Source organism: Trifolium pratense, linkage group LG2 (genome assembly GCF_020283565.1).
Source record: "Trifolium pratense cultivar HEN17-A07 linkage group LG2, ARS_RC_1.1, whole genome shotgun sequence".
In the NCBI taxonomy this organism is placed as follows: domain Eukaryota; kingdom Viridiplantae; phylum Streptophyta; class Magnoliopsida; order Fabales; family Fabaceae; genus Trifolium; species Trifolium pratense.
The window spans coordinates 15158425-15174016 of NC_060060.1; the positions used below are offsets into that span (position 1 = coordinate 15158425).

The 15592-nt window shown below is 39.4% G+C and overlaps 1 protein-coding gene and 1 non-coding gene across 2 annotated transcripts; one reads left to right on the forward strand and one right to left on the reverse strand.

The window, feature by feature from the left end:
- The first annotated feature begins 4004 nt into the window (after window positions 1–4004).
- On the forward strand, window positions 4005–4110 carry LOC123912013. Its single transcript, XR_006810866.1, has one exon. It is a non-coding gene; the product is annotated as a small nucleolar RNA R71 (small nucleolar RNA).
- A 5438-nt stretch (window positions 4111–9548) lies between these two features.
- Window positions 9549–13859, reverse strand: LOC123904257. Its single transcript, XM_045953941.1, has 5 exons — window positions 13474–13859; window positions 12978–13052; window positions 10193–12783; window positions 10034–10129; window positions 9549–9683 (listed from the first exon to the last, which is right to left on the reverse strand). The coding sequence occupies exons 3-5, from the start codon at window positions 12779–12781 to the stop codon at window positions 9549–9551; spliced, it is 2820 nt and encodes a 939-aa protein (XP_045809897.1). The 5' UTR covers window positions 12782–12783; window positions 12978–13052; window positions 13474–13859.
- Window positions 13860–15592: the final 1733 nt, after the last annotated feature.

Sequence of the window (15592 nt, forward strand, 5' to 3'; positions counted from 1 at the left end):
ATAAGCAACCGAGCTAGTATCATAATAGACATTTGGAATTCCAGCCCTCTCAGCAAAATCAAGATTATAGAGCATACCGGCGAGCTCATTGATTGAATGAGTGTATGGCTGCGCCCCTTGTTGCTCCGGATGCACTCCTCTTTCGAATTGGTCAATTTCCTCCGCTTCAACTTCATGATCCTCTCGTTCTCCTTGGGCACCACCTCTCGGCACACCATAAGTATTGAATTTCCAAAGGGGAAGAGCTCGGATAGGAAGTATGAATTGATCCTCATCACTCTCCGGTACTTCTTTGGCTCGGCATAATGCGGTAATGAGGTTGCAATGCCCCAAAGAAGTTGTCCGCGTCTTGCTTGCCACCATGGCCTCAATACTACCACTTATCCATCCACCCAAATTAAAAGGTCTCCCCTCCATGATACACTTAACGGCTGCAGCACTTTCCACTTGATACTCGGACGTATTAGACACCGAACAAATGTTCCTCACAAAGAATATAGCCCAAGCACGAGCTACCGGTGTAAACCTTGCCAAGTCAATCTTCGTCGGGATAGAAGCGGCTGAATTCTTTGAGTGCCACGGAGTACCCGGAATTGTTACAAAATCCTTGATTACCCTTCTAGTGGGTTCATCACCATTCTGGATTCTCCGTTTCTCAACACGATAAGCACACGCTTGTGGTACAACCGCCTCCAACAGACCATTAATAGCATCCGGAGAATACCTCACTAACTTTCCTCTCACAAATACTTCCTTCACACTAGCATCGTGTGGGAACGCAGCATTGGCATAAAATTCTTTTACCAATGTAGCATTGCCACTACGTTCCGTCCTCTGCACAACAGTATTCAATTTTTCCCAACCTCTATCGCGGAGTTGTTGAGCAACCTCCGGAACAGCCAACAAGAAATTTGCATCAAAACCTTTTTCCAAATTCAAAGAGAAGTTGCGAATTTTATTGTACCTTTCCTCCGCATCTTCAACCAAGAATTTCGAACTATAGGGCCTCACTCCGGGAGTAATAAAGGGTTCCATCACTTGAGTTGGAACTCTTCCTCTTCCCGCGGTGGTTTTTGAAGTCCCACCTTTCACTAATCTCTTCTTCTTCAATGGTTGTTCAGGTGGAGAAGAGGATTCCACATTCTTGCCCTTGCTAGCACCCATTTTTGACCTTGAAGACATGATGAACAGTGCAAGTTCGTAATAGGGAAAGGTGGTGGGTTGTTGATGAAGTTTCTTGGAGTTTTGGTGAAATTGAAGGTTGGAAGTTGAGGTTTGAGGTTGGTTATTGGATGGTTTGCTCTTTTTGTGGTAGGGGAGTGAGTAATTGGGGTTTGTTGGTGGTAAGGGTTCAACAATGGTGGATGTTGAAATTGGTGGAGAAGGAGATGAAACTTGAGAAATTGAGGATGAAAAGGTTAATGGTGTTGAATTTGGGTAAGAATTGGTGAATTTTGGGTGGAAGTTTGGAGAATTTTGGAGTTTGAGTGAGTGAGGATAAGGGTTAAGAAGGGTGTGGTCGAAGGAGATGAAGAGATTTGGAAGATGAATGAGTAGGGTTTGAAGTGGGAGAGGAAAAAGTGGAACGGTAACCAAAAACACGCTATTCAACACGCTCCTGCGCCACAGCGCCAGACAGCTGCGCCATGGCGCAGGTGGCAGAATGGACCATATCAATTTTTTCATCCAGTTGCGCCATAACGCCAACCTGATGCGCCATGGCGCCAGTGCCAGACTAGAACTCCCTTTCCATTGTTTGAAGTTGCGCCACAGCGCCATATGCTGCGCCATAGCGCCAGTTGCAGAGTGACTGAGCCTTGTTTTGTGAATGATTGCGCTATAGCGCCACCTTGCTGCGCTATGGCGCAGAACACTGTCAACACCAGAAATTCAAATTTCCTGCATAATCCTCCTCCTTTCATGCCTTGGCCTGCATTAGACAAAAATTAACAAAAGACATTAGTAACCAAAAACGTTGGGTTGCCTCCCAACCAGCGCTTGTTTAACGTCCCGATGCTTGACGTCCAATACCCCTAAGGGTTATGAAAAGTTTGTGCCACCTTGTGGCCAAGGGAACTTCATCACATCCATCTTACACAATCTTCAATCAGACTATCCCCCATTTGCTCTTGTAAACCATGAGGGTCTCCATCATAACTCTTCATAGTTTCAAACACGCTAAACACAATCTTTTCATTCTCCATTCTCAACATCAGCTCCCCTAATTCAACGTCAATGAGGGCACGACTTGTAGCCAAGAATGGTCTTCCTAGAAGTAGGGGCTCCCAATTACCATCTTCTTCCATGTCCAGACCACAAAATCAGCCGGGAACACAAATCCAGCCACTTTCACAAGTACATCGTGTAAAATTCCTTTCGGATGCACTATTGATCTATCCGCGAAAGAAAGACTCATTTTGGTGGGCTTAGCAACTGCTCCCGGTATCTTTTTCATCAGAGAAAGCGGCATTAGATTGATACTTGCCCCAAGGTCGCACAGTGCTTTTCCAACAACTAGATTACCAATCGAACACGGAATGCTAAAACTTCCCGGATCTTTTCTCTTTTGAGGAAGCTTTCTTTGAATAAGAGAACTACACTCTTCGGTCATGCTTACCGTCTCATCATCCAATGGCTTCCGCTTTTTGGTGAGAAGTTCTTTGAGGAACTTGGCATAGATTGGCATGTGCTCCAATGCCTCAACCAACGGGATCGCCATTACCAACTTGTTAAGGACTTTCATAAACTTTTTGAAATCCTTTTCACGGTCTAGCTTCTTCACCCTTGCATATGGTTTCTTTCTAGGGTATGGCACCCTTGCATATGGTGAATCATCTACACCCTTACCTTTCTCACTCTTCTTCTCATCATTTTCTTTTATCTCCCTCTGTTTTTCAACTGAATCGTCCCCATTCTCAACCATCTCTTCATCTTCACTCACATCTTCAACTAAAACTTCTTTCTCTCCCTTCTTTTCAACTTCTCCCTCATGAGCTTTTTCTTCCTTATTTTTTTCTTCTTTCTTCTTCCTAGGGAAAGATACCCTAGCATACGGAGACAATTCCTCATCTTCGTCGTTTTCACTCTTCTTTTTCTCAATTTCTCTTTTTTTCATCAACCCTCTTTGTTTTTCAACTTGCACTTCCTTGAAGGTCGGGTTTTCATCCACACGGCTGGCATTTAAGTCCTCCATGTATCTTTCCAATGCTCTCTCACATTCCTCTTCTTCTTCGTTTAGCTTTCTTTTTCCATTCTTCTCAACAGTCTCTACATCCGGCAACACACGACTCCGCAACGTTACGCCATTACAAGTTTCATTCCTTGGATTGTCTCTTGAGTTTCCACCAAAACCTCCATTGTTCTGCAAATTGGAGAACTGCCTAGATAGTTGCCCCATTTGCACTTCCAAGTTCTTAATTGAGGCTTCATGGTTTTTGTTGGAAACTTCTTGACTAGTCTTCATGGCTTCAAAGTTGCTTTGAGTCATTTGGATGAAATTAGAAAGAGTTTCCTCCAATCTAGAAGGAGGCCTTTGTTGGGCTTGATTAGAAGCTTGCACTTGATTGCCCCAACCTGAGTTGTTATTGGGGTAAGTCTTTCTAAAGTTCGCTAAGTACCTTGCTTCCTCCGAACCTTCCGGAAAACAGCCACCATTAGGGTGGTCTTGGAGACAAAAATCACACCTAACTTGCTCCACCTTGCTCACTTGAGAATTAGTAAATTGTGAGGTCGAAATCAACTTCATCATGGCTTCCATTTGGCTTGACATGAGTTTTTGCTGAGCTAAAAGTGCAGATTGTGCATCGAGTTCAAGCAAGCCTCCCTTCTTTTTGGCACCACGATCGTTTTGGGCACGGTACTCATTTTGTGCCATGCTTTCCACAAGCTCACGCACTTCACCTTCATCACGGTTCTTCAAAGAACCTCCAGCTGATGCATCCAATATCATTCGGGTTTGCGGTCTTAGCCCTTGTGTAAACATCTGCATTTGGCTATGACTATCGAACCCGTGATTTGGACACCTCTTCAAGCAAACCTTGAACCGTTCCCATGCATCATACAAAGTCTCATTGTCACCTTGTTCAAAGTTACTAATCTCAGCTCTTCTCTCTAGGAACTTATGGATAGGAAAGTATCTGTCAAGGAATTTCCTTTCCAATTGCCTCCATGTAGCAATAGTGCCGGCGGGAATAGTATCTAGCCAATCCTTGGCTCGTCCCGATAATGAATGCTTGAATAGTCTGAGCCTTTTGTCGGATTCACTCACCCCGGGTGGGTCGGTATAGTCGCATGCCTCATAAAAGTGAGAAAGATGCAAATTCGGGCATTGCGACTCCGCCCCCGAGTAAGGATTCTCTTTAAGGGCTGAGAGCACCGTGTTCTTAATATCAAACGAGACCGGATTGGCCGGTTGAAACCCTTGGTTAGCCAACACATCGTCATCCCTCCTGCCATAATCTCCCAAGGTTCTTCTTGGAGGAGGAGGAGGTGGAGGATTGTTCACCGGAGCCTCTTGTTCATCCATGACAGCAAAATTCTGTGCTTGACTGTTTTCCACACCACTTGAACTTGCTTCCACTCTTGAAGCTAACAAGGCTTCTCTTGCTTTCTTTCTAATTGCACGTGCGGTCTTTTCTATTTCCGGATCAAAGATCAGATCGCTTGAACCTGTACTTCGCATGCACAATGAACAAACGAGTAGAAAAACTATTGACAGAAAAATAAAACCAGAAAAAATGTAAACAAAAACTGAAAAGTAGACACAATTGCTATGTAGAGTTGATCAACAATCCCCGGCAACGGCGCCAAAAACTTGATGGCTTTTTCGCAAGTGCACGAATTAGTCGTCAAGTAGTAATTTAGATTATCGATCCCACGAGGATTGTTTCTATTCTAGCAATGCATTTGTGTCTAAACATGAACTGAAATTAAAAGACATTGATTGGGGGTGAATTTGATCAAAGTGATTTCAAAGATTTTTCTCAAAGTTTTTAAAACGATTGGGGATCCTTCGGTTCGTTCACTCGCACATCAATGTAATTTTACTCGCAACGCATTCGAATCAAGATTTAAGGTCGAATTATAAGTAACCAAGTCCAATCTCTTGGTACTTGATCCTCTCAATTCACCACAACTCCTAATCTCTTAGGTAGTTCATGGTGAATTGAGGTTTTCCAATTCCTAATTCAATGACCATAACTAACAACATCTAATCTCTTAGTATGTTCATCAATCATTCAATTCAATCTTTAGACAAGTAATCAATCTTCACTATCGTGATAGAATTAACCACACACATCAATACTTAAGGTATCAAAGGAAAGTACGCATTAAACACAGATTTGAACTGATTAAACCTTGATTCAATTGCAAGAAAGTTTTACAAATTACATTGAATTGAGTAAACGAACCTAAGACCCCCAATCAAGGGGTCTAGCCTCTCATTCTAAGATTAGAAGAATGAATAGACTCCATTTGCTTCATTCTTGGACGAAATTGAGCCTTAGAACGCTTCAGATCGCAACTGCAAAGGTCCAGGTACTAAGCTTGCTTCCCAAAATCGAACCCTTTTCAAATAAAACTGATTTTCTTATATAGCAGTCGCGTCTGCGCCACAGTGCCATCCTCTGCGCCATGACGCAAAGAGTTAGTTAGCCTCTGCGCCACAGCGCAGCTCTCCTGCGCCATGGCGCCACCTTCAGAGCTTGCCCAGATCTTCTGATGTTCATCCTGCGCCACAGCGCCACTTCCCTGCGCCACTGGCAGAGTGGATTCCTTGTCCAAATGGTCTTGGTTGCGCCATGGCGCCATATACCTGCGCCATGGCGCCACTGGCAAAGTGAAAAGCTTCAGAAAATGCTTGGATTACGCCATGGCGCCATATACCTGCGCCATGGCGTGATTGGCAGAGAGGAATTCCTTAGATTTGCACTGTGGTTGCGCCATGGCGCCCAATTGTTGCGCCCTGGCGCCATATAAGCTTCAATTCTTCTTCTTTTGCTTGTGCCACACTCAACCTCAATATCTCATGTATCTCCTTGGTTTTGATCAATTTTATTACATATCCCTAGAGTTTTCACCTTAAGATTCACTTGGATTCATGTAATGATGAGGAGTCATCATATGGCTAGAAGCATGATTAAACAGAAGAGCCTGCCACACAAGTTCTGGGGTGAAGCAGTTCTTACAGCTGCTTATATCTTGAATAAGTGTCCTACAAAGAAGTTGAAGGTTGTGCCTGAACAAGCCTGGTGTGATAAAAGGCCAAGTGTGCAGCACCTAAAAGTATTTGGTTCACTATGCTATAAGCATATACCAGATGCTAAAAGGACAAAGCTTGAAGATAAAAGTGAGATAATGATACTTATAGGGTATCATCCAACTGGTGCTTACAAGTTGTATAATCCTGTTACTCAGAAGGTTCACATTAGCAGAGATGTGATAGTGAATGAAGAAGAGAAGTGGAAATGGGATGAAGAGCCTGTGTACAATAGTGAAGTACAGTCAACATTCATTTATCTGAGCTCAAGTGATGAATCAGAAAATGATGGTGGAAATGGAGAACCAGTTGGTGCTATTAATCATAATCAAGGTGTTGATAATGATGAAAACATGAGAACTTCAAGTGATGATGATGAGAATATTCATCAAATTGCAAGAGTGCAGGGAACAAGGAGATGCCAGCTAGATTGAATGACTGTGAAATCACTCAAGACAATGCAGTAAATGAAGAAGGTGATCTAATTCATTTTGCATTACTAGCTGACTCTGAGCCTATTGATTTCAAAATGGCCTTGAAAAGTAAAGTGTGGAAGAAGGCTATGGAGGAGGAGCTGAAGTCAATAGAGAAGAACAAAACCTGGAAACTTGTTAACTTGCCAGATAAGAAAAAGAAAATAGATGTGAAATGGGTGTTCAAATTGAAGTTAAACCCTGATGGTACAGTTTCAAAAGACAAGGCAAGGCTAGTGGCAAGAGGTTTTCTGCAGAAACATGGTATTGACTACAATGAGGTATTTGCACCTGTGGCAAGGATTGAAACTGTGAGACTTGTTGTAGCATTGGCCTGTAAAAGCAGATGGTCATTGTATCATTTGGATGTTAAGTCAGCATTTATGAATGGACCACTTGATGAGGAAGTGTTTGTGTCACAGCCTCCAGGTTTTGAAGTTCATGGTAAGGAAAATATGGTGTATAAACTGTACAAAGCATTGTATGGTTTAAAGCAAGCACCTAGAGCATGGAATAAGAGAATTGATGATTTTCTGATTCAAATTGGATTTAGGAAATGTGCAGCAGAGTTTGGTGTGTATGTGCAATGTCCTAAGGATGAGGAAATCATCATAATCTGCTTGTATGTTGATAACTGGCAGTAGAATTAAAGAAATTGACAGGGTGAAAGAAAAGCTCAAAAGTGAATTTGAAATGTCTGATCTTGGTGAACTGTCATTCTTCTTAGGTATGGAATTTGTAAAAAGAGCAGATGGTATAGTAATGCACCAACAGAAGTACATTGGTGAATTACTTGAAAGATTTGAAATGATCAGCTGCAATCCACTGTCAAATCCATCTGAGACAAACTCAAAGCTTGATGAGTGTCTGGATGAAGAGAAGGTGGACTCAACTATGTTCAGGCAGATGGTTGGTTCACTAAGATACTTATGCAATAGCAGGCCAGATATATGCTATGCAGTAAGTGTCATTAGCAGGTTTATGCATGATCCCAGAAAGTCTCATTTGCTAGCTGCAAAGAGAATTCTGAGATACCTTAAAGGGACTGTGGAGTGTGGATTGCTATTTCCTATTGGTACAAACAGTGAAGGGAGTACTCTAATATGATATTCAGATAGTGATTGGTGTGGAGATATAACTGATAGAAGGAGCACTTCAGGGTATATCTTCAAGTTCAACAATGCTGCAATATCATGGTGCACAAAGAAGCAAGTTGTAACTGCATTATCATCATGTGAGGCTGAGTACATTGCAGGTACATTTGCAGCATGTCAAGCAATTTGGTTGAATTCAGTGATGAAGGAAATCAAATGTGAACCAGTGAAGCCCTTAATTCTTAGGATTGATAACAAGTCTGCCATAAGCCTTGCTAAGAATCCAACTTCTCATGGAAGGAGCAAACACATAGACACCAGATTTCACTTCATTAGGGAGCAAGTCACTAATGGAATGATTGAAATACAACATTGCTCAACCAATGTACAGCTTGCAGATGGTTTTACAAAAGCTGTAAAACTGGACAGATTTGAATCTTTGAAGAGAAACTTGGGCTTGATCAACTATGGATCAGTTTGAATTAAGGGGAAGTGTTAAAATGTAATTCAAATTGATCAAATTGATTGGTTAGAAAGTAGTTAGTAACTACCTTAGTTGGTTAAAACCAATTAAGAGTTAGTTAGTTAGTTAGTTAGAAAAGTTACACTAGTGCAGAAAGGGGATTCCACTACCGGCCAAATAGGGATTCCACTACTGGCCGCGGCCGGTAGTAAATACACTCGTCGTTGTAAGTCAATACTTTCCACGACGGGTCTTTTTATACCCGTCGTGGTATGTCAGGTTTCTACTGTATTATTAATTAAATTTATGAGGATTCCACTACGGGTATTTACAAATACCCGTAGTGGTATGTATGAGATTCCACTACGGGTATTTTCAATATCCGTAGTGGTATGTATAGTTTTCATTTTTTTTTTTATAGTCTGGGATTCCACTACCGGTATTTGTAAATACCGGTAGTGGTATGTGTGGTTTTAATTTTTTTTTTTTAGAATTGAGGATTCCACTACTGGTATTAACAAATACCCGTAGTGGTATGTATTGTTTCCAGTTTTTTTTTTTTAGAATCTGGGATACCACTACGGGTATTTAACAAATACCCGTAGTGGTATGTATTGTTTCCAGTTTTTTTTTTTTAGAATCTGGGATACCACTACGGGTATTTAACAAATACCCGTAGTGGTATGTATTGTTTCCAGTTTTTTTTTTTTAGAATCTGGGATACCACTACGGGTATTTACAAATACCCGTAGTGGTATGTGTGGTTTTCATTTTTTTTTTTTAGAGTCTGGGATTCCACTACCGGTATTTGTAAATACCGGTAGTGGTATGTGTGGTTTTAATTTTTTTTTTTTAGAATTGAGGATACCACTACGGGTATTTACAAATACCCGTAGTGGTATGTATGGTTTTCACTACTGATTGTTATAAATATCAGTAGTGGTATGTTAGTTTTTTTTTTTGTTTTTTTGTTTTTTTTCGTTTTTTTTAATTCCTGTGCCTGCATATTAATATATGGCGCCCTTCCGGCGCATAAATTATACGTTCTTTTAGTAGGTAATAACGCAAAAGAAAATTGTCATAATTTCGAATATTATTTTCCACAATTCATTGTCAATTCCTAACAAGTTACACATTCAATACATTAAAATCACAAAACTTAACATTATCACTAATTATATCTATTCTAATTCCAAGCATACAGCCCCCTAATATACACAAAAATCAAAACTAGCTCTATCCAATTCCAAAACAGCAACTCAAACTACCAATTCCATGACAGTCCAAAACAGCAAGTCCAAAACAGTGGGATGCACCCGAGCCAAATTACCAATTCCATCACCTGATCTGCTTCCAAGACTCAAACTAAAGCTAATAACCAATTCCTCATCACCCTGCAGAATCTCAAATTTGACAGAAAGTGTTCAAATTTGACAGAATCTCAAATTTTCTCTTTTTTGCATAAAAATAAACAAGTGTAAACTAAAATTGCTGCAATGTATTGAATAGACCAATTTGCAAAAACAAAGTTCAAATAATGAACTATTCTATAACTCACCAGATAAATCTTAACCCTCCAATAACGACAAAAAATATGTTGACCAACGTAATCGCAATTCATACATCTCCTCAGCTGTTAACTCTTTTGGGTCATTAAATACCTACAATAAGTAAATAATAATATAAAACTATTCTTGACTCGGTTATAAAAAATTATTGATGTATAAAAAATAAAAATTATTACCTCCATCCAAGAATCAGTTATCTTAGCAGTGACAATGTCCAACATATTTTTCATTACATAGTATCCACAGTCATTTGAATTATATTGTTTCCTCGCCTACAAATTATATATAGTAACATTTGATCAAAAAATACCACACTTACTTATCAAAAAAGTAACATTTTCATTCATCTTATCGTGCATTTTCTTTATGATGCTTTTGTGAGCAGACAAGTAAGGTTGAACTTCATCAGTGTTATTCAATATATACAAATGCGCTTGAAGAATTATATCAATATGCATGCTCTTGACATTTAAACCTTGCGTGCCCACACCGTCACATCTTCCATCATGACGAGACTTGGGAACCCCTATAGCATCCACTTCTGACAAATAGTTTGAACAAAACTCAATAGCTTCTTCTGCAATGTACCTCTCAACAATCGAAGCTTCCGGACGGTGTGGGTTTTTTGTATACCCTTTTAGGATCTTCATGTATCGCTCTATTGGATACATCCACCGTAAATAAATTGGGCCACACAATCTAATCTCCCTTACTAGATGAACAATCAAATGAACCATAATGTCAAAAAATGAAGGAGGAAAATACATCTCCAATTGACACAAGATAACTGCAGCTTCGTTTTCCAACTCGTCTAACTTCAATGGATCAATTGCTTTACAACATATTGCATTGAAGAATAAGCACAACCTGCATATAGCTTTCCTAACATTATCGGGCAATATCCCACGAATAGCCACAGGTAGTAGTTGTTGCATCAAGACATGACAATCATGAGATTTTAAGCCGATTAATTTGAGATCTTTCATTGATACAAGGCTCTTGACATTTGACGAGTAACCATGTGGCACTTTGATACTTTGTAAACACTTGCAAAAACTTGTTTTCTCGTCTTTAGACAAAGTGTGACACGCGGGAGGCAAATATGTCTTGTCATTGATTTTTTGTGGTATTAACTCTTGTCGTATACCCATCAAATCCATATCAAGACGAGCATGTGCACCATCTTTTGTCTTGCCTTTAATGTCGAGAAGTGTTCCAATTACACTATCACATACATTTTTCTCCACGTGCATCACATCAATACAATGTCTTACATCAAGACTAGACCAATATGGAAGATCAAAGAACACTGACCTCTTTTTCCATATACTTTTCACAACAGGCTGCTTTTTCCTTTTGACACTTTCACTTTCGGCTTTTGGCACTTTCGCTTTTGGCACTCTCCCTTTTGGCTTTTGGCACTTTCCGAAGACAACATTAATGTCTCGTTGTCGTTCATAAACTTCCTCTCCAGTTAAGGGCGTTGGAGCAACACCATTCTCTTGGTCTCCGTCAAAAGCTTTTCGCAATCTACGATATGGATGATAACGATTTAGAAATTTTCGGTGGCCAAGATAAACAGTCTTCTTTCCATTTTTCAGTTGCTTATAACATGTTTTTTTTTCACATATGGGACACGCATTATGCCCTTTAACGGAATACCCAGACAAATTGCCGTATGCCGGAAAGTCGTTGATGGTGCAAAACAACATGGCACGCATGTTGAACTGTTCACCAGAATACGAATCAAAAACATCCACTCCTTCCTCCCACAACACTTTCAAATCATCAATTAGTGGACTTAGATAAACATCTATGTCATTTCCTGGTTGTCTTGGGCCTGAAATCATCATCGATAACATAATATATTTACGCTTCATGCACAACCAAGGAGATAGGTTGTAAATCATCAGGAGAACAGGCCATGAACTATGGTTAGTACTTTGATTACCAAACGGATTCATTCCATCAGTAGCAAGTCCAAGTCTAAGGTTTCTCGACTCTTTGCCAAAATTTGGAAACAAAGAGTCAATTTTCTTCCATTGCAAAGAATCAGCTACATGGCGAATTTGGCCATCACATTTTCTCTCTTCTGCATGCCATCTAAGATTCTTTGCGTCATTTGCATTAGCAAACAATCTCTTGAACCTTGAAATTATTGGTAGGTACCATACGACTTTCGCGGGAGGACCCGTTTTGGTCACCTCATCATCACTAGAATCACCATCTTTCTTTTTGTAGCGAGACGCCTTACATGTCGGACAATGATTATAGTTTACAAACTCTTTTCGGTATAATATACAATCATTAGGGCATGCATGTATCTTTTCATACTCCAAACCCATTGGACACAATACTTTTTTCGCCTCGTAATAACGATTTGGCATTACATTACCTTCTGGAAGCATTTGTATCAACAATTCAAGCAATTCAGTGAAACTTTTGTCGGTCCACCCATTTTTTGCTTTCAAATTAAACAATTTTAACACCGCAGACAAACGGGTAAAATTTGTGCATCCCGGATACAATGGTTCATCCTTGTCACTGCATAAAGTTTCATACACATGCGCCCTCTTAAACGAATCTTCTCCAATATCACGCATCATGTCTTCTAGTCGATCATCGATATCCACACTACCACTTTCTCTATGGGACACACTTGGCGTTGCTACTACTTCACCGTGCCATATCCATTGTGTATAATTTTGACAAATCCCGTCACAAATTAGATGATTCATGATTTCTTTCTTAGTACGTTTTGGTTCTTTATTTGCACAATTTATACACGGACATAGAAAAAGTGGAGGAAATTCAGGAGGAGGACGTTCTAGTTCAGCATTACTTTCCGCAAACTGTAGAAATTCCATCACTCCATGTCTGTACTCAGTACTTAATCGATTAGCTCTCATCCAACTACGGTCCATACCTACGTTTCGAAATTTATGCATTCTAAGTTAAAGGAATGACTAGGTTGTTACTATTGCGAAACATTCTCTCGCCCTATTTTAATAAAAATTCATAGCCTATAACAGAATTTGCATATAGCAGAATTTTTACATAGTAATTTGAATTGCATCTAAATTTATAGCTTCTATATATGTTTTGAAATAGAATCGGTACCTGTAGATGAGACCGTGATTGAACCTTCTAACTTCAAACAAAGAGGACAACACCAAAAAACAGCAACACCAGCCCCTAAACAGCAGCAGTCAACACGTAGGAGCAGCAACCACCGCCTAACACAGAAAACAGCTCCACCCCTGCAAAGCACAAGCATTGAAACCCTCAATTCATACATGATCTAAGAATCAATTATGTATTAATTCTACCTAAATATAAGAACAGGAACCCAAAACACATGAAAACGAATATCCAATTTAAAACCTTCACAATTTAAAACGTGAACTTAGAATATCCAATCTTCATTCAATGCTACCAAAATGTACTGAATGAGAAAAATGCGTGTTTTTCTTACCAGCAAATAACCATAAACAGAAAAAGAATGAAAACGAATACGAATGAAAACGAATACGAATGAAAACAAGATCAACCATAAACAGAAAACGAATGAAAACGAAAACGAATGAAATTTGGGGGAAGTTTGATTTATTCATACCTTTACCGAATGAAAACGAAGAGATTTGGAGGCGATTAAGCGTTTGCAGGTTCGTCGTTCCGTCTAGGGTTTGGAGAATGAAACCGCGAATGAAATTGGGACGATTGGAGATTGGAGAGATTGGAGAATGATTGGAGAACGATTGGAGAGTGTTTGATTTGAAGAAATTGGGACGATTTGAGGAACAAATTAGGGAGAACTAGAATTGGGACGATTGGATTGGAGAGTGTGTTCTTCTTCGCGTTTGCAGAATGAGGGAAATTGGGAAGAATGAAAAATATAATTAACACTATTAGGATTCCACTACCGGTGATAAGCTAGATCGGTAGTGGAAAGTGGGAATATGAAAAAACTAATAACACTATTAGGATTCCACTACCGGTGAATCCTAGATCGGTAGTGGAAGATAATTAAAACAATTTTGCACGTAATTACGACATTGCCACCGTGTCTACTTTCCACTACGGATTTAGCAAAGCCGGTAGTGAAATCCCTTGTCTCTGAACTTTCCACTACCGTTTTCAAAATATCAGTAGTGGAATCCTTTGGTCAAATGTATTTCACTACTGGTATTCACATACCGGTAGTGGTATCTCCAAACCAAAAGTCATTTTTCTACTAGTGTTAGTTTGTGTTAGTTACTTGTCTAGCAAGTTAGAGTCAAAATTGTATAAAATGCAATGCCTAAGTGCATTATTGTAACAACTCTCAATTTTGGCCCAATTGTGGATGAATAAAACTTGCTTTTGCTTATTCATTCTTTTCATTCTTTCTTCTTCTACCAAAGATCAAAACTTTCTGTTTTTCTGGTTTTTCATCACAGTTGCAGAAACTGTGTGTTTGTGTGTGTTCAGTGTGTGTGTGTGTGATCATTGGCCTGCATCAAGCAAGCCTTGATTGCTCAAGCTGCGCCAACAATGTAGTCATATGATGAAACCCAAAAAATTATTTGACAATCCTATAAATAATATTTGAACATTGAAAAATATGAACCAAATTAATTTTAAAAGAAATAAATAAAGACTACCCGTCAAAAAAATAAATAAAGACTATAGCAGCTTTTCATATTTGTATAAGATGGGAAAGGGTAACTCATAAAGGAGGTTTAGTCAAAATAATAGGTACTTACATTTGTTACTGGAACATCTAAGAGTGCATGCACCTAGCTAGACAAAGACCTCCATTGGGATCAATGTGATTTCTCTGTCGAAACATTTGAAATTATTTAGTTGTTTTGAATTGCCTTGCTTGCTTCTTCTGTGAAAGATGAGAACCTGCTTAGCCAATCTAAAAAAATAATATCTGATATTGAAATGTAATTTAAAGAGAGTAAGCATGGTTCTTAAAGTCATGTGAATATATAATAATTTAATAATTTTGTCCCATAAGTGTAACTCAAATAGTAGCTACAAGGGACATTATTGGAGTGGTCGGGGTTCGAACCCCGAATTCCACCAAATGTGTTGGGGTGGCCTTCCGCCAATATAGAGGATGGAATTGCAAAATTTTATTAAGTCCGGTGAAAATTTAAAATTGTCTGTTTTGTTTAATTAAGATTGGGAAACATCTTGGATAGCTAGAAATTATTGGAGGAAGGATCAAAATTATTGCAAAATTTAGTTTTATTGATATTGTTATTTGCTCAACTCTTTGTGCAAGTGAGGATAAACACGGTGAAAAGACTCTTGTTGATTTGTGAGATAGTCAACAACACTTAAAATAGTTTGAGATACTACATTTAAGACACTCATCCACGCTAAGTTGGATTGAAGATCTATTTCATATGTCAAAGTGGATATTCGGAGTTTTTTTTTTCACCACCAGTATACGGTACACTGAACCGTCTAATCTGGTTCGAGTGTCACTTCTGGCATCAAGTGGTTCAAGTCCCTTCCCGATCGCAGTTGCAGGGAATCGAATGGTAGTCCTCCCTATCAAATTCATCATCAATCACCACTAAACCAACTAACTATTGGTTTTTTCAAAGCATTTTATGTGTGCCTTGCAAATTGCATTTTTTCGGTGTTTTGGGAAATTTCTGCTTGGCCGGTATACCTTATCAAGATTTGAACTCTAGTCCTCAAACTATAACTCTTAGGGTGCGTTTGATCTGCTAAAA